Source organism: Gopherus flavomarginatus, chromosome 7 (genome assembly GCF_025201925.1).
Source record: "Gopherus flavomarginatus isolate rGopFla2 chromosome 7, rGopFla2.mat.asm, whole genome shotgun sequence".
Lineage (NCBI taxonomy): Eukaryota > Metazoa > Chordata > Testudines > Testudinidae > Gopherus > Gopherus flavomarginatus.
The window spans coordinates 11,307,312-11,331,095 of NC_066623.1; the positions used below are offsets into that span (position 1 = coordinate 11,307,312).

General features: G+C 38.8%; 1 protein-coding gene across 4 annotated transcripts; it reads right to left on the reverse strand.

Moving 5' to 3' along the window:
* Positions 1–1,370: 1,370 nt before the first annotated feature.
* On the reverse strand, positions 1,371–23,772 carry LOC127055358 (F-box/LRR-repeat protein 21-like). 4 transcript variants are annotated; one of them, XM_050962255.1, is made up of 7 exons: positions 23,627–23,772; positions 19,344–19,439; positions 18,336–18,413; positions 11,287–11,745; positions 8,737–8,859; positions 5,526–5,697; positions 1,371–3,882 (listed from the first exon to the last, which is right to left on the reverse strand). In XM_050962255.1, the coding sequence occupies exons 4-7, from the start codon at positions 11,656–11,658 to the stop codon at positions 3,239–3,241; spliced, it is 1,311 nt and encodes a 436-aa protein (XP_050818212.1). In that variant the 5' UTR covers positions 11,659–11,745; positions 18,336–18,413; positions 19,344–19,439; positions 23,627–23,772; the 3' UTR covers positions 1,371–3,238. The 4 variants fall into 4 exon arrangements, with proteins under 4 accessions (XP_050818212.1, XP_050818211.1, XP_050818210.1 ...); XM_050962254.1 differs by having other exon boundaries at positions 18,336–18,475; XM_050962253.1 differs by lacking the exon at positions 18,336–18,413 and having other exon boundaries at positions 23,631–23,772.
* Between the last annotated feature and the right edge of the window lie 12 nt (positions 23,773–23,784).

The following is a 23,784-nucleotide window of genomic DNA, read 5'->3' on the forward strand; positions in this document are numbered from 1 at the left end:
ACAGATCTAAAAACACTTGTTCCTTTTTTGCTGTTTCACGATCCCCATTTCACAAATAGGGAAATGGTAGTCCAGGGTATGTCTACACAGCTAAAAAAAACCACAGCTGGCCCACACTAGCCATCTGGGCTCCTGGTGCTGTTTCATTGCTGTGTAGGCTTCTGGGCTTGGGCTCAGGCCCAGGCCCAGGCTCTAGGATTCTTTGAGGTGGGAGGGTCCCAGAGCCCAGGCTCCAACCCAGAAGTCTACACAGCAATGAAACAGCTGCACAGCCTGAGCCCTGTGAGCCAAGTCAGCTGGCACTGGCCAGCTGTGGGCTTCTCTTTGCTGTGTAGACATACCCCTAGAATGATAGGCATTAGCTCATGACAGCACCTCAGTGAGCGCACAAGAACCAGAGACAGAACTCAGGCCACCATACTATTCCGATATCCAAAAGAGTATGCTTGCTTCCTTATGATGTAATCAAATATGGGCAGTTTTTTTAAACATATAGGACTATTATTTCACTAGATTGCTGGAAAATTCAAAAGATAAAAATGCCTTGATAAAAAAAGATGTAGGTAAATAAAAACTCTTTTGGGGAGGCAAATCTGTTTAACCAGTTTTGTTAATGTTTAATTAAAAATGTGTGAGCTAATCAACTGACAGATTGAGGCCAGTGGGGTTAAAAGCAGTCATGTTACACACCCTTGAAATCAGAGTTCAAAACAGCAATCATTACAAATCCTTTATGAGAGCAGCCTTTAAACATGAAACCTTGTTTCAACTAGTTTTAGGAAAAAGCAAAGTTTTGAGGTATTTTAGTTACTTTTTTGCTGGAGCGATAGAGGAGGGTTATGAAGATACTTAAATATATACAACTAAGACACCTGCATTAATTTTTACTGCTATCGTAAGTGTTTCTATGCTGCATAAAACATTGTTAACAAAAGGTCAACTTTGAGCAAGCGCCATTTTAATATGTATATTTCAGTTTCAGGATTTGAGGCACTCCCAGCTGCTGAACTGTAACTAAAGGAGGAAGCACAAGATGACCAAAACCCCACAATTAGAGAAAGTCAGCTCTTTCCAGTTCCCAAAACTATGACAGATGAGGAAAATAAAGTCCTTTTAAGGATGAGAATGTACCCAGGTTGACATTTCAGATAATAATGCAGCTATATTAACTAACAAACAAAGAAACACAGTCTTCCCCTACTATTAACCTCCCTTCTCAAAAACAAACAAACAAAAAACATAAAACAGCAACCTGATTCCCTTCCATATGTACTCCTATGTATGTTTACCTTCACTGTAACTTATTCTAAAAATGTTGCCTTTTAACTATTTTCATTAAAACCAATATAAATTTTCTTCAAAATCAGTGGGAAGGTTAGATCAGTTTATTAAATTTACAGTTTAAACAAAAATTACAAAAATCCTCATCAAAATAATATTTGGAACCAATTTAGATTATATAAATTTACCACTTATGAACTGCTTGGTTAACAAGTGATATTACACAGTCTTTTCTACAATATTTGTCTTATGTAGTTTTTACAAACTCATTATTGATCAATTTAAATACATGTTTTGTCCAAACAATCTCTTATTTTATGTTGTGTATAACTTTTCAAATTATTGTGTTTGAGGGAATGGAGGAGTTAGCCAACACCTAACCCAAAATTATTTGTACAACAGAGAAGTTAGGTTAACAAAGGAAGTGACTCTACTTGGCTTTTACTTTGATATGACAATCCACACCAAATGCACACATCTCTGATTTGCTGCTACAAGCAGGTAAATAGACAAACTATGGTACAATGCACTACAAATTTATTAGTGTATAAAAGTGGATCACAAAAAACAAACATGTTCTACTTTGTACTAACAACCTTTACCCCATTTCAAGTAAAAGAAAGATTGCCTTCATCACGGGATTCTTTAGTGCAGATATGCAACAAGTCAATCCTACAGTCCTAAAACAGGCAGGACACTCACTTAGGTTGCAAGTCTTGCTTACTTAATGAAAACAGGATCAGCCCCCGACACTCACTCTAGGAGGATTTAGTGGTTAGGATAGAGTTCTATGAGGCACAGCTGAGGCTCCCCAATTCCCAGGGTTTAATGGGGCCAGTTTGGCCCCTGGCATTAGGAAAGCTTTGGTTGTTCTAAACTTTTAATTGTGTGTCAGGTGGGAAAATAACTGCATCCAGTTGGTACATCCCAATCACACCTTCCTCCCTACCAGCATACTTCTGTGCTAGTGTCACTGAGATATCATAGCCATCTCTACACCAGGAAAAGGAAAACAACCGTCACCATTTTGGGACATCTTAATAGACCCTTTGTGAAGGGAGCATGGGCCAGAATCCTGACAGTTTAGTCTTTAAGATAAAAAAAATGGTCTTAAAGATAAAAGCATACACTTTCTCAAATGAAAGAGCTACTACTTCTTATATACAGTTACTAAAGTGCTTCACTGCTTAGCCAAGAATTGAAACATGAATTATTTTAGGTACATCAATTTTAACAAGGTTTGTTTTTTTCTGTACAGTTAAGTCAGTACATAGGAAGAGAAACAATGAATTATAAAACACTATCTTTATGGAATAACTTACTGATAAAGTGAAAATTGAGTCCAGAGTGCAAGTTAAAATAAAAAAAGCTTTTTCTTTATCGCAGCATAAGTCCTTAATTTGCCACAATACTCAAACACCTGTATACATGCATATTAAAACAGATTTAATAAGCTAAACTATTTCAGTTTGCTATTATGATACAAAGTGTTTGTTCTACATGTTCAACAAAAGATTAGTGAACAAGTGGATAAACAATGCAAGTAATAGTTTACCTGAAAGTTCCATTTAACTCCCTATCAAGCAGACTAGCTTCAGACTCCCTTTAACCACATCAGAAAGATGAACACCTTAAAAAAACTTTGTACTAACTGTGTTTAATGGAACAATTTAATTGAACAGAGGCCAAATGAATGTGCTTAATTTAATTGGAGGAAGAAATATCTCTAACTCACAGACATCCTTTCAATGTATCTATTGTTAAGCATACGAGATTCTATTTTCTAATTGAATCTAACATTGTCAAACACTTCATTTTAGCCTACATGCAGTTCATTAAACTTGAGAAATGTAAAATTAAGTTTTGATGCTTTACTTTTATAATTTCTTATTTGCATAGTAAGCAACATCTTGATCTAACCAGTTTTGACAATATAGTAATACTTTCTATAGCTAGTTTACCAAGTAGGCATCATATCAGGGAACCACATTCTTCCAAGGTGTTTGGAGACTTCTGAATGAATTTGATCCAGGTTGTAATCATTATCTGGAATTAGTACCTCCTCCATAATAGAAAGTTGGGTGAGTCTCCCTCCACACATCTTTACAAACTCAATGAAACCTCTACAGGTAACCTCACATTCACCGAGGCCCATCGCTGTTAGGTTCTTACAGCGTTCAGCAATGCAAATGAGTTCATCATCCAGTGGCTGAAGTCCATTAGCACACACCACCAATTCAATCAACCTGGGGCAGTTCATTCCAATACGACCTAACATAGCTTTGCTTACTGCACGACCAAAGTAAAGGTGCGTAACAGGAGTTTCTTCTCTGAAAAATGCATCAAATTCCTCTTCATATAAAAAGAAGTACATCACAATATTGACTTTGGGGGAGTGCTTAACAAGTGCATCCCAACTTTGCTTTTTAATAGTATGAAATTCAATTTGTCCAGGATTTTCACTCACAACATCTATGCGAAGATGTTCAAGGTTAACATGTTTCTCACTTGAAAGAGCCAGGAGCAGTTCATCACTTAGTATGTAATAATTCAAAGCCAGTTCCCTAAGGCCATGACACTGGTCAGCAACACAAAGAATTCCTAAGACAAAACAATTGAAATACATAAATTGCATATATTTATTTCTTTTATAAAGTACAGTATGTTTGTATACTTAGCTTAAATTAAAATATTTTATTCAAACCACTAAACCATGTGTTATTCTTTTTGGCATACCCATATTCTAGAACAATGTCTAATATTTCCAGAAAAGCAATGATAATAGAAAAGGTTGGTTTTGTAGGTTGTGAAAAACTTCAAAGCTGTCAGCTTTATAATAGTTCATATTTGATGGCACCCCTAATGCTGTCAAACAAATCTTTTAATTAAAGAAGTTAGTGTAAAATATAAAATGAAGCTCTACTGTGAAAAATGGCTAAATAAATATAGAATCTTCCTTCTCCACGGTTCTGCTTCTCTTGTGCGTTCGTATCTGCTTATTTTAGTGATTATTTTCCTCCTACTGCTTTTTACTGCTGTTAGTCCTAGAATGTGCCTATGTCTGTGACAGTGTGCACTGAATTTTAGCTTATTTGTATACCAACAGAACTGCTTACCAAATTTCATTGTCATACTTGTAAAAAGCCACTGAATGCAATGAATAGGGACAAGTATTAGAGGCATAAACTGAAGAAAACGAGTTGTACATCTGTTACTAAGGGAACAATCTGGTCCACAGAAGCTTTAACTAGTAATGATATTTAAGAATATAGTTTGATTTTTAGTTGTGCAAACAGCAACTGAACAGGCATTCAAAAGCCTCAATACACAACTGAATTCATTTAATATTTATGTTGAGAAAAACAGAGGCTCAAACTTTGTTAAGTCACTTTAAGATGTTTTTAGACTCAGAATATGCAGTGTGTCATTGATAAAGTTATGACCATACATAAATGCATAATATTTACAATGCCTTACATAATTCAGAAAATTCAATGTTATCTATTTCCCACCACAAATTTGTATTAAAGCTTCTTTTGCACTACATTACTTGATTTTTAACAACAAAGCGACAAAGTTACGTTTTTTCAATGAACAGAGATACAGGTACTGTACATGCTCATGTTAGCTTGAGTATGTTATAGAACAGAAGTTGATTAGTTTAGAAAATACTGTGCATGCTATGAGCAGTTCATGAATTTTAATACTTACAACTTCATTATTTCAAGCAAATTTCTTCACACAGCAAGAGTCATGTCCTTTATACTTATGTTACAGAAAGAGACAGTACTATATATAAACAAGTACTTGCTTTTATGTTGGGCTAAGTGCACGGAAGGTTTACATTTTTTAAATCTAAAATTTAATTCTTTACAGAAGTAAAACAAAGCATTAGAATGATTGAAAAAGCATGGACGAATCCCAAAAACAGGAATAAAACCAGAAAAATTTAAAGTAATATGAAAGGTATATCAATACTATTCTGCTTTCCTTTCACTATGATTACTCCAAAAATGCTTGACATTAAAAGACCACATTTTCCCACGCTCTAGACAACTGAGACTAGTCAAGTGGAAGGTTTAAGTACCATATTTGAACTGAGAATTTGCATGAAAGATTTTAAGTAGAAGAATAATTTACTCCAAATGTTAAGTACCTGAAAACAAGTTAACAGAAATGCATCCTCAACAGTAACTATTGCATTACTACTTCCTTTTTAAAAAACAAACAGATTTACTACTCACCAGCCGGTGACACATGAGGACAGCTGCTCATTTTTAGCAGTTTTAGAGTATCGCTATTGTTAGCAACAAGAACTTTCAAAGATGGATCATCAACTGGTGTGTCATCAATTTTGATGGATGATAAAGACTTGGAGTTTACAAAAACTACTGTCAGTGCTGATGCAAAATGAGCCTGTTCAGAGAAAGCAAGGGTGGGGGGTGGAAGTTATCCTTCAATGGACATTTAATGTTGTTATATCCATAGCATAGTTGATTGAAATTATGGCTCAAGGTAGAACCATTAGTTTGGTCTTACATGGGCTGAAGGGGTAAAATAATTAGTGTAATTATAAATTCTTATTTAAATCAATTCCCTAAGTTATGTAATAAAGAATACAGTACTTATTCCCAAACTAGGAGTTATTTTAATGCTTACAGTGAACACAAGCAGTTCTGCCCTCTTCCTCATTTCCCCTCTTTTCGAGAAAAAAAAAAAAGTGAACAATGAAGAGCTTGAAGTAGCTACACAATACCAGTAAGTAAAAATACCAAATTAAGAAAAAAAAAATTCATCAAGAAACAGAACTGAGATCTCTCAGGACTAACATTTGATGGAGTGATAACTGAACCCTAGCTCACTGAGAGGAAAAAAGGGAAGGATATACTTACATATGTAAAATTAAGTATTGTAGCACCTCACTTCTGGAGATCTGATTCATACCACTACAATTCTGGAGTCCTGAATAGCGCTGTCAAGCGATTAAATAAATGGTATTCTATTGTTTCACAGTGTGATTAATCATGATTTTTGTTAAAAAAAAAATTTGTTGATGTTTTCTACATTTCTAAATATTTTTATTTCAGTTATAACAATACAGTTTACAGTGCTCACTTATTCTTTATTACAAATATTTGCACTGTAAAAAAAAATAGTATTTTTCAATTCACCTAATACAAGTACTGTAGTGCAATCTCTTTATCATGAAAAAGTTGAACTTACAAATGTAGAATTATATACAAAGAGACCTGCATTCAAAAATAAAACAAAGTCCAATTAGTCCTGTTCCTTGTTCAGTCAATCACTCAGACAAACAAGTTTATGTACATTTGCCAAAGATAATGCTGCTGCTTGTTTATAATGTCACCTGAAAGCGAGAACAGGCATTTGCATGGCACCGTTGTAGCCAGCGTCATGATATTTACATGACGGATGTGCTGAAGATTCATATGTCCATAGGCGGCGGGATAATAGGCTATGGGAAGCTCTGCCTCCCCCAGTGCGGCCACGGCCACTGGACTCCTGGCTGCATGGTTTGGTGGTGAAGTTTTTGCTTTATTATGCCCCATGCAGGTTCCAGGGTGGGAGAGGAGGCACATATCAGCTCCTCAGCCACCCCAGAATCTGCATGGGCATATCAAAAAGTGTCTTCTATGGATGCTTTTCCCCTGGGCCATGGGCAGGTTGGGTCTGGGGAGGGAAAGTGAAGCATTATCACAGCAAGCCCCGAGCTCCTCCAGGCTTCGCTTGGGGCTTCTGCCAGCCTGGCCTGGCCTGGGTGTGCGTGTGTGAGATAAGGGGGAGCTCTGGGCTGCAGCTGATCTGGGGCTCCTCTAGCCAAGGAGGGGAAGGGGTCTCATGGCTCTGGCCATGGACGGAAGGGGCAGAGCTGGGGACTAGCCTCCCCAGAGTGGCGCTCCACACGCCACCTATGCATATGCCCCTTGATGCTTCAACCACCATTCCAGAGGACATGCATTCACGCTGATGACAGGTTCTGCTCGATAACAATCCAAAGCAGTGTGGACAGACATGTTCATTTTCATCAGAGTCAGATGCCACCAGCAGAAGGTTGATTTTCTTTTTTGGTGGTTTGGGTTCTGTAGTTTCTGCATCAGACTATTCCTCTTTTAAGACTTCTGAAAGCATGCTCCACATCTCACCCCTCTCAGATTTTGGAAGGCACTTTAGATTCTTAAATCCTGGGTCAAGTGCTGCAGATATCTTTAGAAATTTCACATTGGTTTCTTCTTTGCATTTTGTCAGATTTCCAGTGAAAGTGTTCTTAAACAACATGTGCTGGGTCATCATCCGAGACTGCCGTAACAAAAAATATATGGCAGAATTCAGGTAAAACAGCAGGAGACATACAATTCTCCCCCAAGAAGTTCAGTCACAAATTTAATTAATGCTTTTTTTAAATGAGCGTTATCAGCATGGAAGCATGTCCTCTGGAACAATCGCCAAAGTGTGAAGAGCCATATGAATCTTTAGCGCATCTGATATATAAATATCTTGTGACGCCAGCTACAACAGTGCCATGCGAACGTCTGTTCTCGCTTTCAGGTGACACTGTAATTAAGGGGGCAGCATTATCTCCCGTAAATGTAAATAAACTTGTTTTTCTTCATGACTGGCTGAACAAGAATTAGGACTGAGTGGACTTGTACGCTCTAAAGTTTAACATTGCTTTGTTTCTGAGTGAAGTTATGTAACAAAACAAAACATATGTACGGAGCACTTTCATGATAAAGAGACTGCACTACAGTTCTTGTATGAGGTGACCTGAAAAATACTATTTATCATTTTTGCAGTGCAAATATTTGTAATAAAAAATATAAAGTGAGCACTGTACACTTTTTATTCTGTGTTGTAATTGAAATAGATATATTTGAAAATGTAGAAAAACATACAACCATAGAATACCAACTGAAATGTATTAAATTGTTTAACAATGTGATTAATCATGATTAATTTTTTGAACCACCATTAATTTTTTATTTAATCGCATGAGTTAAGAGTGATTTATCGGACAGCTGTAGTCTTGTGCCATGCATTTGCTTCCCAGATGTTCCAAATCTGGATTAAGCACCATGCTTCAGCACAGGCTTAAGACTCATTTAAGTCCTGTAATTAAGATCACATGACCCAGAGTCATGGATATATAGATACTAGTTTTTTAGAAGCCAGTATCAGCTGGGCAAAAAGTTCTGAGAATGAAGTGTTGTCAAATCTATATCACACTTTAAAATACAAACATGAAAATGAGTGTTTAGAGAAATATATGGCAAAAAACAGAACTTTGTGCATTTGTGTACTTTAAAATTAAAGTGTTGGGTTTGTAAAAATTACTTTTTTAATTCAATAATATCTACATAGTTTAACATGCTTAGATATTAAATGATTTGTTACACTATCTAGCAAGGTAAAATTTGAGAGTCCATAGGACATTACCTTGGAGACATTCATAAAACTTGGTTTCGCTGTTGAAATCAAACCTAATGTCTTGATAGAACAATTCACCAATTGAGAAAGGATGTCACAGGCAGCTTCTGCAGACTCAGTACTACTATCAACCTAGAAGACAATTTTAAAACACTGAAGTCATTTTGTATTGCTTCCTAGAAAGTCAACAGCATGATAAAATATATTTAATATCCAAAATAGAGTAGCACCAGTTTTTTGGGTTTTTTTTTAAACTAGTAGATTGCCCTATACTAATTTTTATTTGCTCCAAGAAAGAAATGTGAAGCTTATTAAGCAGCTAATAATTTGAAGGCAGCAAAGAGTCATGAAAAGTACTTGCCTACAAACAACCACTTATTACACTGTGTGATTATCAGATAAACCATGTTCTGACAGTCTTGATAACACCAAACATCTTAAGGCTATCCATCTATCTTTGATTTGTCTCATCTCTGCCTTTCTTTATCAACATCTCAATTTGCAAGCATGACTAGTATTGAATTGCAGGTTAACGCATACCATAATTTCATAGTTCATGCCTCTTCTTCATAATTATCAACTGTCAGACTTTTGGGGTTTATTCTGGTCTAAAAACAGGATAAATAAAAGTAAGGCAGCAAAGTGGTCCACATTACACACTTTGTAGCCTAGTGAAACCAGGAGACCTGGGTTCTATTCCTGGCTCTGCCACTGACCTGCTGGAAGACCTTGGCAAAGCCTCTTTACATCTGTACTTCAGTTTCCACATCTGTAAAATAGGGTGATACCTACCTCCTTTGTCAAGAGCTTTTAAGATATGAGCTACATATTCTTATCTGGATCACTATTCTGATGACATATTAAGAGGCAAATCAGTTGTACTACGTGAAGTAGCTACATGTACTTAAAATAACTTATTAAAATATTAACCATGGACTACTACAGAACTGCATCACAAGAACGCTGAAGGTAACTAAAAAAGAAAATTACTAATGACAGTGTTAGGAGGGAGAAACTTCTGAGTTTAATCCTGACTTTGACATCAGCTCCACCTCTGTGGTGTTCACAAACTTAGGGCTATTTTACACTATAAATTCACCCATCTAAGGGGACCTGGTTACAACATTATAATCCCCAAATGTAATTAAGCCCATCTTCCAGTGTAGATTCTATCTACGTAATTGCTATACTTTGAGTAGTATATCTCAAAGACAAGCTATGTTATCTGAATGGTCCAATGCCCGAATAAAGGGAGGAGTATGTTAAGGTAGTACTCTGAACACAAACTTAACACCTGTGTGTGTAAACCATGCTGTTTCTTGTATATTAATGTTTCTCAGTCACCTCAATATCCATGTGCAGCATATAAAAAGTTCTGTGATATCCTTTAACATATGTAGTTAGATATACTATTTTGATTACATTTTCTTTGCGATTGGATGGGACCTTTACATCTCTGCTTTAATTTCGACATGTTTAAGAGGTAGAAAATACTACTTACCTCCTTCCCTCCCAGAAGCTGAGAATTAGTTTGTAGAGTACGTAGTGCAGGGGTGGGCAAACTACAGGCTGCATTGGGAGACGCTAAGCGTGGCACCCGGAAGCAGCAGATGTCCTCCCTCCAGCTCTTATGTCTAGAGACAGCCAGTGGGCTCTTCTCCGCATGCTGCCCCCACAGCTCCCATTGGCTGGGGGAGAAGCCTGGCTGCGCCTCTGCATAGGAGCCGGAAAAGGAACATGCCGCTGCTTCCAGGAGTGCTTGAGGTAAGCACTGGCCAGAGCCTGCAGCCTGAGACACGCCCTCCCCAGTGCCCCATCCTCCTGCCACAGCCTTGAGTCACCTCCTGCCCTCCAAAGCACTCATCCCTAACCTGTAGCATCTTCCTGCACCCCAAACCCCTCATCTCCACCCCAGAGCCTGCACCTCCAGTCAGAGCCTCATTCACACACTCCTCACCCCCCCATATCAGCCCAGAGCCCCTCCCGCACCCTGAACTCCTCATTTCTGGCCCCAACCCAGATGCCATACCCCCAGAGAGAGCCCTCACCCCCACCCCAATTTTGAGAGCATTCATAGCCCACCATACAATTTTCTATACCCAGATGTGGCCCTCAGGCAAAAAAGTTTGCCCATCTCTGACTTAGTACCACTATAACAAAAACTCTAAGACTAGGATTGACATCCTATCCACACAGTATACTTCCACCGACAATACTGGCCTTGTAATTTTTAAGCACAAAAAATTATGACAAAGTTGTGCAAAATATTTTTTTTTGAATACACTAAATTAAATACAACAGGCTACGAAAATCATGTGAAGTAGATACTGTGCATGTATAGGAAGTACATAATCTTAGCAACTGCTTCCTTCTGAAAAAAAATTGCTGCAAACATCTTTGAATATAACTTTCCATGCATTCAATAGTCATACCCAATTTATTCTTTAAAAAATAAAAATAAATAAAAAGGTTTTTGGATGGAGATGTGATACCATTTACAGACATCCAAACATAATTGTCCTGAAAAGTGACAAAACAAGCCTCCACTCCTATCTTTACCTTGAAGCTGACATACTGCAGATCATCAGCATGTCTCTTGATAATTTGCTGAATGAGATCAGGGTGAGTCGACTTTAAATAAGAAGTAGCTGGTTGGTTAAGCTCAAATTCAAACTTCCTCCACAGGTCAGGTATATGAAAAACTTCATTCCACCTTCGGCAAACAGAAGATGCCCGTGCTCGATCTACTAAAGGCAGGAACTGAAAAATATGTAAAACTACATGGAGTGGCAGGGTTCCCCAGTCCATCAAGGTTTGCAGGCGAGACTTGCCAAATGATGATCCATAGAAAAAAGTTTTCTGCTTTTTTGATCTTTGTGATGCTTGGAGAATTGGATTCTCAGTTTTAACAGTCTGCCTGATTCTCTTCATTTTGAGAGCAAACAATTTCAGTTACTAGAGTGTTGTGACGTAATGAAGGTACAAAGCTTTCTGTACGTTTTCAAGTACAATAGATCTCTAAGAAAAGTACAGAATATCACAAAAACAAAAAAAGAGACATGTTAGCAAAGCCTAAGTATATCTGACTACCATACAAAATGTCTCCGCACTAGATACAATGTACATACAGTAGCCAGAGTCTCATTTCCACATATATGGTATGCTCTGTAACCACTAATGAAACCAAGTTTCCTAGGTCCAGATGAGCTACCCAAGGGCAGTTTCCTTTGACAGTATTTCATGCAAGTATACCACCAACTGCCTTCTACAAAAATAAATACAATAAATAAATTTAATCATATGCAGGTTTAACTAAGAAGGCTCAAACTAGTGAGTCCATTAGTAATTTCTAAGAGCATATTTGTCTTTGTTATAGTTTAAGGTATACTGTATTTTTTCCCAAACCGATGGACCTGTGAAATGCCATGCCACTTTTTATCTTATTCTTTTAGCCAATATGGCAAAATAGGGCTTGTCAAAATAGGGACACTTAGCAAAAAATAATCCAAATCGATTAAAGGGGTGAATTTAAAGTGGATTAGTTAACTGCATTGAGTAAGAGTGTCCACATAGTGTTTAGCATTAAAATGACTAATTCAGTGAATCAAGTTAAGATCACTTTAAATCCTGTCTTGACACTTGCACAGAGTTAATGTGGATTAATCAATCCACTTTAAATTGTTCATCTGTATTAAAGCTTGTCTATACAGGAAAATTAAATGCCACTGGATTGTGAAGTCTGAGGAAGGATCATCCCCAAACTACCGAACAACTTGTCCGGGTAAATCTAATTCAATGCACTTCCGAATGACTACTTTCACCCACGTTCCTTTTTAGAAAAAGGACAAATGCACAAAGTACTATTGCACATAAAAGCAAGGCAAGAGACACTGATCAAACAAAGTGGATGAACCCACAAGATAACTTTTGAATCACATAACCTAGAACTTCAATGCTTCTGACATGCGAAGTGTTGCAATCCTCAAGTTTTATAGCACACAAAAAATGTACTATATACTTCACAAAAAGAAATCAGCTTGTAAATTTGTTGCGAGGTTAAATTTAGTTGGGCAGCAAGGAATGAGGATAAGAGCTACAGAAAAACAAGGAACTGGTAATTCATTTTAGGCATGTGCATAACTTCATGGTTTCAGGGTTGCTTTTTTTAAAACTATAAAAAGAAAGATACTACCGACTCATTTCTTATGGGTAGTGAGGTTTCAGAAAGGATTTACCTTATGGTTAGAGACTTGCTGTTAAGAATTCCACTATCACAGGACAGCATACATAAGGCAACAATACATTTGTGCCTGTTTATAGGTTTAATCTAAATTGCTACAGCATATGATTCAAACAAATTAGTTTTATTAGCAATGAAAGAGCTCTCCTATTGGCCTACCATAAAATTTACCTTAAATTGTTATGTCTTTGTAGTTTTGTACTATCTAGTCTTGCACTTTGACAAATTGTAAAACTGCATAATTCTATTGGAAACCCTGTGATGCATGTCATATTCAGAAGCCTACACAATCTCTGTAAATAAATCAATAAAAAAATTAACCATAAAAAAGCAATGAAGTTAGTCTAAAAGGACATATTTAATTGTGATTTGTTTGCATTTTACATTTTCATAATATGTAACCACATAAAGGCCAGTACGTATTGTAGCTAGGTATATGACAGCATGAACGTGAAATGAAAGTGTCATGCATAGATTATGTCCCATTACAAATTCCTTTAAAAGGGACCTTCCTACTTTGATTTTTCCAGTGCTAACCAATTCCTGAAGATATTATGGCCTTCTGTCAGTTTCCAAAACTAGTTCTAGACATTTAACAGATGAAAGCACTCACAATTCAAGCAAACTTGTTAAATATTTGAATCTGACTTCACAGGAGTCAAGAAACAAAAACTATCAAACTTGATAAGTCCTTGGGATTAGAGGGAGTTCAATTCCCCATTTCTCATGAAAATGGAGTTATTCAAGGTTATGCACCTCTACCTTGATATAACACAACCCGATATAACACAAATTCAGATATAATGCAGTAAAAGCAGTGATCCGGGTGGCAGGGCTGCACATTCCGGCGGATCAAAGCAAGTTCGATATAACGCAGTTTCACCTATAACATGGTAAGATTTTTTGGCACCCGAGGATAGCATTATATCAGGGTAAAGGTGTACTGAACTCTATGGACCAGACTTCAGTACATATTACAGTTTAAAATATATAAAGAAGTGTAAATTAAACAGAATGCAAACCAAAGCATGTTAATCCAAGAAGTCATTAATACAATCTCTAGTGGGTTTATCAGTATGCCACAGATAAAAGATTCTGACTGAATGTCAACTCTTACTTCTCTACAAATAATGTCTATGAAAACTAAACAATTCTCACCCAGTATTTTGCAGTTTACAGGGTACTATAGAAATCTGAGAATTAATCTCAGTGATGAAAAGCTTAACTTTTTGCTTGTCTGTAGGACGGTCTAGGGGAAAAAGGGTTTTTTTTTTAATTTTTTTCTTAGAAAGACAAGATGTGTGAGGTAATACCTTCAGTTGGCAAGAGAGAGAGAGAGAAAAGTTTTCAAGCTTTTACTGGTCCAATAAAAGATACCCACCTCACTCACCTTGTCTGCCTAATATCCTGGGACCAACATGGCTACAACAAACCCATTCTTTCTCCTTTTAGTCCAGGAACTTTATAAGAAGTTTTTTTAAAATCGATTAAAATATGGAAGGTAATTCTTAGCCCAGTAAGCACCTTCTCTTTACTAAGGATGTGTCAACATCCAACCACATCTGATGTACTTTTACCTTTTCAGGAACTTCCAGGTTCCTAATATTATTGGCTTATATCCCTCCAATATCCCTATGGTTTGGAGACCTACAGGGAGATTTTCAAAGGCACAAATGGTAGCTGGGGCAAGCCAATGGCAGTTGGATGCCTAAATTCCCAGCTGCATTAGAGCTGCAGCTTCATGTTGCCAAGCAGGAGGAGTGGGGTAAAACTGTGTGTACCCCACCATTCCCTGAAGAAAATGGACTAACAGTATGGCCCCAAATGAGTTGGCGGTCAAGTCTGAATCTTAATAGATCACATGCCCACATCATAACTGGCATCCTTGTTAGCCACTTCAGCAGAGGCCAGAGACAGAATGAGCATGAAGGCTTTAGATATGATGGAGCTTCATCAAAAAGGAAGGAAGGATCTTAGATGGACATATGGTCAATGTTATAGGCAGCTCCCGCTACACTGAGGGCTCTGAAGATTAAGAAGATGACTTTAAACTGGCAACAGAAGCAGACTGGGAGCAAACAAAGACTATGACACACAAATGATGTGTTTATGGTATCCTAGTCCACTGAGGAGATGGGTAGCTGTATTCTCCCCAATATAGTATGTCTAAAAAGCTTTCATATTTAATGTCAGAATTAGTTTAAGGCATCTAGAATATGAAAAAACCTAAAGATCTGGCTGCAGTGATCCAAATTCTGAGAGAAAATGACAGTTTTCTAGAAAACTGAAAGATGACATTTTCCACTACTGATGCTACCTGATTTTCCAGGGTTAGTAAGGAGCTCAACAAGACTGAAGGGTCACACCACTTTGAAGAACAGGAAGTAGGTATGTTCAACGCAGGGGGTTACCAGTGGGAAAGAGCATTCTAACAATACCTCTACCTCGATATAACACTGTCCTCAGGAGCCAAAAAATCTTACCATGTTATACGTGAAACCGCGTTATATCAAACTTGCTTTGATCTGCTGGAGTGCGCAGCCCCGACCGGAGCACTGCTTTACCGTGTTATATCAGAATTCGTGTAATATCGGGTCACGTTATATCCGGGTAGAGGTGTAGTTCTATGAAGAGATATCTCACTACGACCAGCATCACTACTGTTTGCTTTGTAGCTAGAGGACTTCAGTCCCCAGAGAAATCATCCAGCAACTTTCAGAAGCAGTAAATCCACTTTAAAAAATATGGTGAACTATGATCATATTTACATGGCAAAAACACAAAGAACATGAGACAATACAAAGAAAGGTAAGAAACTCCTCAGATACTTTAAATGATTAATTCAGAAGTATGCCCTCCCCGACCCCATGCATGCGTTTCATAATACAAGTTTGAAAGGTAATCAGGTCCAAGAACAGTCTCATACAACTATTTCTTCCATCTACTATTGTTTCACCACCTAGATTACTATAACTGAAAGATGAGATAAGTATTCTGCTCTTTGTACCTTCCGTTTCACTGTACTTAAGTTTCCTGTTGTGTAGTATTCACACAGCAATAGGGAGAGGAAAACCATGTTAAAAAAAGAAATGGTGACTAAAGTCACAATAAATTGGGAGATATAACTGAAGTTTTGTCTTTTTAACTGACTAAATAGTAAGTTTTTCCGATCTAACAGAAAAGAGTGTTTCAAATCTAATCAAGAATTTGATTTTTACAATTTTAAAGAAGAACAGCATACTAGCTCATGTTAATATACACTTAACGTATTGCTTCACTATTCAGACCATTATGTCAGACAGTCATCTAACTGACCAATTTAACAACTGTTCAGAGAATCACTAAATGGATCTGCAGTATAACATTAAAGTTAGTATTTTGATATTATAGGCAGAATTGGCAGTGTCCCATTATAAGATCCTGGTTTTGGTTCCTTGTAACTTTGACAACTTTATACTGCCTGGGATGAAATTTTCCATGCCAGATGTCTTTCTCCAGCTGAATTTTTTGAAAAAAATGCCAAAACAGCTCAGCTATTTCTAAGAATAAGGCATAGGGAAAACATGCTTTCCCACGTTAATTTCCAGCATCATCATCTTTGATAAGCAACCACATGCTTTGCACAAGGGACTTTCATTTGGAAGGGGGAGTCTTTTGTTTCAAGGATGTGTCTTGTTATTTCTGTGAAAATCTGCCCAGGTTTGGCCAAGTTATAGACCTTTGACAAACTGCATCTTACACACACTCAGAGACCTGCTAGAGCTTCACAGTTAAACTCCCTTACGATTTTGATCGCATGCCCCAGCTTGGAGCTGAGCAGGACTTTCCTTGATATTGTTGCACAAGATTGCTGCAGGTCAGGCTGGACACCATAACTGATAGCATAGACTAACTCTCAATGACATCATTGCTGGGCCCAGGCAGGATGGAAGAGGAGATCTCAATTTGAATGCAGAGGGACAACAGCCAAATTTGGTGTGGTAGATTGTAACTGGATGAGCACTCGTGTGCAGGGTGACCAAAATCCGAAAAAGCATCAGAGAGACAATGACTGGCTGGGTAAGGAGAAGGGAGACATGACACATAATAGATGAGGAGCCTTGGGAAAAGAGACCATGGGGATAGGGAACATAGATGGTGGGTGATGAATGGAGGCTGGGGGGACCTGGGACTGGAAGTTCAGTGGGGTGAGACTAGGCCTGGCTGGACAAAGAGACTGGAATAAGAAACCTCAAGAGTAGAAACTGGGGCTTGCTAGGTAAGGAGAACTGCCCTACGAATGAGGAGTGGGGAAGAGACAGGGCAGAAGGGGGGTCATGATTGGGAGAAAATGAGAAGAAGAGTCTGTGCCCAAGAGATAACTCTCCAGAGAGAGTCTCACCATTCCTCTGCCATGAGCACATACGGAAAAGAAAATGTGCATATGCATTACAATTATCACATAGGAGGGCCGAATTAAGGCTACACTGGCAACCTTAATCCCAGCATTTCCAAATTTTGAGTGCTTGCCTTTGCAATATTATGTTTTAGTGCACCTTTTTGCATGCAACATATTTTCACTTCAAAATTTCAAACTACTACACACTGCTGAAATTTTAATTCTATTCCCATGACTCTACATCTTCTAAAATGATACAACTATGAGAACTGTGCATGCCCTTTCTCTAAACATAAAGGGTGAGTTGCTCAAAAGCTGACATTTGACATCCAGTACAGATGAGGAGGTAGGGTGCAGAGGCTTGCTGTAAACTGTGGCTGCTGCCATTGGTCCCCAAGGATTGTTTGGGCAGTTGGGAATCATGAGAATGCAAGACTGTGACCACACCCCATATGCTAGGGTGGGGCCAAAGAGTGGAATAAGTAGTACCTTGTAACTGCCAATATATATGGTACATGAAATGCAGACTGCAGGCTGACAACAACAAAATATGGTAATTACTACACTAACTATCATACTATTTTAGTTTAGCTATTTCTGAATCTGATATAGTTTTGGTATTATATATACTTCTATATTTTAAAACTCTTGCATAGTTGCATCACAATGTTGTGCAATACCAAATTTAGAACTACAAACTGGAAGGAAGAGGGGAAAAAAAGAAGAAAAAAAAAAGTTTATTGCTTATAGATCATGGAAAATCACCATTAATGTAGATTATTTTTTATTTTCCTTTAATACATTAGTATTCACAGAACCTTCTGTTCCATTCTGGAATTAACTAAAATCTAAAATAAGATGCATGTTACGTATACAGCTATTTCTTAAAAGTAGTTTACAATATATTTTCTACAACTGAAGTTAACTAGTCTAATTTTCAGGTGATATAATCAAGGTAGCCTTGAATCAGAGGTGCACATGCACACATACCTCCAAAGAACGTGGAAGTTCCTGTCTAACTTCAGCACCTTTCAGGTATTTGAACATCCATCCCATTGCTGAGTCATCCTGTATGTATGAAAGGATTCCTTAACCAGAAGGCAGGGAGGAGTCCCAGAAGATGAATTGACCTGTGAAGTCATCGACCAAAGACAAACTGACCTGCAAAGTCTGGGAAACCCATGAGGGACTTTAAGAATTCTTTAAGAATTCTAATACAAGTATTTTAATTAAACCAAGAGCACTATCGAAGAAGCTAGTCTCATCACATCCACTCAGCAAATAGTTTTGTAATAGAGCAGGGAACTCTTAAGGTGCATAGCTCTAAACTTGGGCCATTTTTTGCCTTCAGAATGCACTCAGTTATCATTAGCTGTACAATTACAGGGACTGAAGTTACACAATCAATACCATATTATTAAAACACCATCACAAGTGTACCATTGCTCTTGATCAAGAAAGTCTATAAAGGGATTCCATACGTGGGCAGGAAAAATGGTGTTGCTCACACACGTAAGACAATCTAAGACCTGGGGAGTTGTACTCGTCTGATGTTAAGCAATCAAAAACACACGACCGAATCTGTGGATAGCATCCAGAGAATGTTTTTTTAACCTCAATGTCTCTCAGTTACAGTATTCTTGTATTAATTACTTGTAAATCCTACTGTTGCATGATGTTCCTAACAAAAAACAACAACAATCTTTCTTCTAAGTTGACTGTATCCTTTTGATCACTTCTGGTTGTTCTACACATGCACTACCTTTCTGCAAGAATGTTATCAATTATTACAGTATACAAGAAAACTGACACAGTAAATAATTTATAATTAGTAATGACACAAATATACTATGCATAAAATCACAACTGAAAACAAAGCAATTGTGACATACAACATGCCCAGATATTTTACAACTATGAAGTTATAGAACCAACATAATTAACTACAAAAGACCAATTTTATAAGTTGTATAGGCCAGTCTGAGACAATTTCCTTACCTAAAGAAAGCTTCCAAGTTATGGTGCGTAGTGGATGAATGAACTGTGGTAGCCGCGGCCATGGGGCATTCACCAGCATCTGTCCGCTTTCACTTCCTGTCCAGATAAAAATCCCCCCAAAAGTTTTAAGTTTAAAATCTAATGCCGAGATTCCATCTGGTATAAGAATGAGTGAGTTAATAATGAACTACGATCACCTCATTAGCCTTTGTCTTTCCTACTGACATTTAGCATCCCTCAGCATAGCAAAAACAAGTCTGGTTGTGACAGCCCAACGGTACGTGGATATTTTTCCATATTGCAAATACTACAGATAGAATTGGTAGTCTCTGCTGAAGATAAGCATGCAATTGAAAGATTGGTTATATGCTTAGTCTTAACCTGTATTGGCCAAATTATATGGAGGAGTTTAAACATTTGCTCTACTGATCCAATGCCACCAGTCATTTGTTGCCATGAGCACTAAAAAAAAAAAAAAAAAAAAAAATCACTACCCGAATTAAGTATTAATGTCATCTAAAGTCACAGAAAACACGACGTACACCTCTACCTCAATATAACGCTGTCCTTGGGAGCCAAACAAATCTTATCGTGTTATAGGTGAAACTGCATTATATTGAACTTGCTTTATCTACTGGTGTGTGCAGCCATGCCCCCCCGGAGCACTACTTTACCACATTATATTCGAATTCATGTTATACCAGGTCGCATTATATCGAGGTAGTGGTGTATACTAAAGAGCAACCATGTAGGCTTTTCCTTGTTTTTCCTGTGTCAAAGATTTATTTCCTTTATCATGTTATGCTACTATATAAGGAGCTTTCTTGTCAATTTCATCTGTTTTAAAACAGCATTAAGAATCTTCTTCCTATAATCAGACCAGTAAGATTATTTTTGTGAGAGCATAGAGTAGATATTAATATGCTAGTTCAGTACTTGTTTGTATTTCTGAAAAATACTAACAAAAGGCTCACTCATCCAATCTGTCCTATTTTCAGCACTTTGGTATTCCTCCCATCATTGTTCAACTTGAGAAACTACAGTCTAAGGCAAGAATGCTATTTTATACAGTTTTATACAGTTTCTGATTGATGCTGAGGGCTGGTTCCTCTTCTTGGTGAAGTTATGGGGGCAGGTCAAAAAGTGGCAAAGATTTGGAACATCCAACTGGAATAGGAGTTGAAAGCAAAACAGAATCCTCTGACAAAAAAATACATGTATTTTGCTCAACTGACAGCTTGGCTATTAAGCTACATATTTAAGTTAAAATAATCATAAATAGCTAAATATGTATTATGAACACTTGTGTTTCACCAAAAAACTTTGATTTAACATGTTTTCTAGACAACTAAGATTAATAAGCTATTTAAGTTTTGAAGCTGCAAAAAATTATAAATGCTAGGCCACGTTACTGTAAGGAGATACCGCTTAACCCCACTAAAAGATAGCAGAGAAACCCTGAATGTTTCACAGATCAATTTAGAAATTAGGAGTTGTGATAAAAAGGAGTTGACAATTTTCCAGAGAAAGATAAAGCTTTGACTTGACTTGTAATAATAATAATAATAATAATAATAGGAGATATATCTATCTCCTAGAACTGGAAGGGACCTCAAAAGGTCATTGAGTCTAGCCCCCTGCCTTCACTAGTAGGACCAAGTACTGATTTTTGCCCCAGATCCCTAAATGGCCCCCTCGAGGACTGAACTCACAATCCTGGGTTGAGCAGGCCAATGCTCAAACCACTCAGCTATCCCTCCCCCAGGCCAGCAGTTGGCACTGAATGGGACTGGCAGCGGTACCCCGGCTGGCAGGAGCCAGCAGTGGAAACCCCAGAGCGGCGGCGGGCTCAGCAGCTTAGCCCGGCCCAGCTCTGGGAGGTTTCGGCTGCTGGCTCCTTGCCAACCGGGGTCTCAGCCCACCACCAGCCCAGGGTTCCTTCCCCCAAGCCAGCAGCGGGTGCTGAGAGGGACCGGCAGCGGTACCCTGGCTAGTAAGGGGCCAGCAGCGGGAACCCAAGAGTGGCAGCAGGCTGAGCAGCTCAGCCTGCCCCACGTGCCATCAAAAACTGGCTCGCGTGACCCCTGAGCTAGAGAAAATTGGGGGGAGGGGTGGCGGCAAGTAGAGGCAGCAGAGGTCAGATGCACCAAAATACAACTGTACATTATTTTTTGTTATTGAGGCTGCCAAAAAAACCAAAACAACAAAAAAAACCAAAACCAATTCCTACGATTTGGAAACATATGTGCATATTCATTTGTTTTTCCTAAAGTATTTTAGGAAATTTTGTCAGAGCAGCCACCAGCAAGAGTTGGTGGCTGCACTGAGGTCACCACAACCTTTGTTGTGCAAACCCCTGCTCTAGGCTTTTAATGGAGTTTAATGGCTTAGTGTCTGCTCCCATTGGCTTCACTGAGAGCAGCATCAGGTCTTAAATAAAGGGAAAGTCAATGCTTAAAGAAATAAGAGTGAAGCCAGTAGTAGGAAACTGATTATACTCAATTACCAGTTAAGATGGGACTACTGCTATTTCAGAGGAAAGACACAGCTTGATATTTTTGTAAGATAAACACCCACCCTGGTCAGGAGACGGATGTTTCATTTTGTGCAACTTTGTCCTAGAAGTACCGACAACTGAAATTCACTTACTTCAGAATACTATTTGAATGTAAAAAGATAAGCTCTCTTCATACTCTGCTTTCTCTTCAGTTCGTATAAATCTTTCATAACAACTGATTGCGTTATCACACAAGTTCTGACATACATTAAAGGATGGAGGAATGACAGTTACTTTAAATATGAATGTGGGTGCCTGACTTTCAAAAAGGTTCTAACTTGTTAGCCTAAATAACTTATTTTTTAAGTTATAGAATTTGTTGGCTACTTTTACCCACTAATCTTTTGTTTTTCCAAGTAGTAAACTGTAGTTCCTCAAAAATCCTGTTAAGCTTCTGTTTGAAAACCAATCCCCTTTTTCAGTTTTATCTTAAAGCTGCTTTAAATCCCCTTATTACACATTTTATTCAGTGCTCCAATGAAACACTTTAAAAGCCTCCCTACAGTATTTTTACCTATCAACTCTACCTATTCTTTATGGAAGAATAGAAATCAAGATGGTCCCTGCAGTGTTTTGTGCAGCATTTCACCCTAATTTTAAGTAGTATTCTGGAGCACTCCAAATTAGGAAAATCCTCCTTTTTTTAATCTGACACTCTCTTTTAAAAAAAAAATTTGCAGAGACCAACTATGAGAAGTCTCTGGAGTAAGCCCCCAGTTTAGTTTCCTCTACAAACTGAAAGGGCCTGCTAAACCCAGGGTTGTGAGTTCAATCCTTGAGTGGGCCATTTGGGGACTGGTCATGCTTTGAGCAGGGAGTTGGACTAGATGGTCTCTTGAGGTCCCTAATAATCTATGAAAAAAAAAAAATCAACCCAGTCAAGCCTAACAGATTTCAGAGGTAGCCGTGTCAGTCTCTATCAGCAAAAACAATGAGGAGTACTGCCTTAGAGACTAACAAACTTCTTTGGGCACAAGCTTTTGTGAGCTAAAACCCACTTCATCAGATGCAGAGTCTCTCTGAAACACTTGCTGCTTTCAGTTAATGACAACATTACCTCTCGCCCACTAGATCTGGCACATCTCTTACCTCAGAAGAGATGTTTTACTATTACACACTGAGTTTAGTGTCTGATAGAAGATTTTGCTTAATAGCACTGGAGAGGTCAGGGATATTTCACTTTGATCTTCTCTCACTCTGAGGGCACCAGTCTGAAAAAGCCCAACCCTAAAGGGGGAGGAGCCTATAATAACCCCAGCAGCTGGGCCGCTGTTTATAAACAACCACCGGGGAGACGCACACGCCAGGACAGACGTCAGGAGCAGAGCGGCTTTGGGGCTCAGAGTGAATTAAGGTCTCAGAGGCCAATGACCATTTCCTGTGGCAGTTCCCCGCCCCCCTTCCCCGTACACAGCCCGCATCACCCCCGCCCCACAACTCTCAGTCCCGCCCCTCCCCCCTTGGCCACCCTCACCGCTTCCCCCTTCACTGCCGGCCCAACCCCGCCCCCGCCCTACTCTCATTCAGTCACGCGTCCTCCTCGGCCCAAACACCGCCCTGCCTCTCCCCAGTGCGCCCCCCGTCCGGGCCCCGAGCAGCACTCAGCCCCCGTTTCCAGGGCTGCTCCGCCCCCTTCTCCTCAGCCCCGCCGCTCGGCCCGCTCTCAGGGCCATATTGCGCAGGAGCTAATTTCCTCAGGCCGGCAACGCGCCCCGTCCCCTCGCACTCACCGCTGCGGCCGCGATGCCCCCCGCCGGCTGACTGGGTTGAGGGGCTTGGTGGGGGGATTAGAACCTTCTAGGCCAACAGGGAGCCAGTAAAGCCACCGTCCGCTTCCGTGCCTCCAGGAGGGCGGGGCTCCTTTCCAGACTCAGCCGCCTAGCA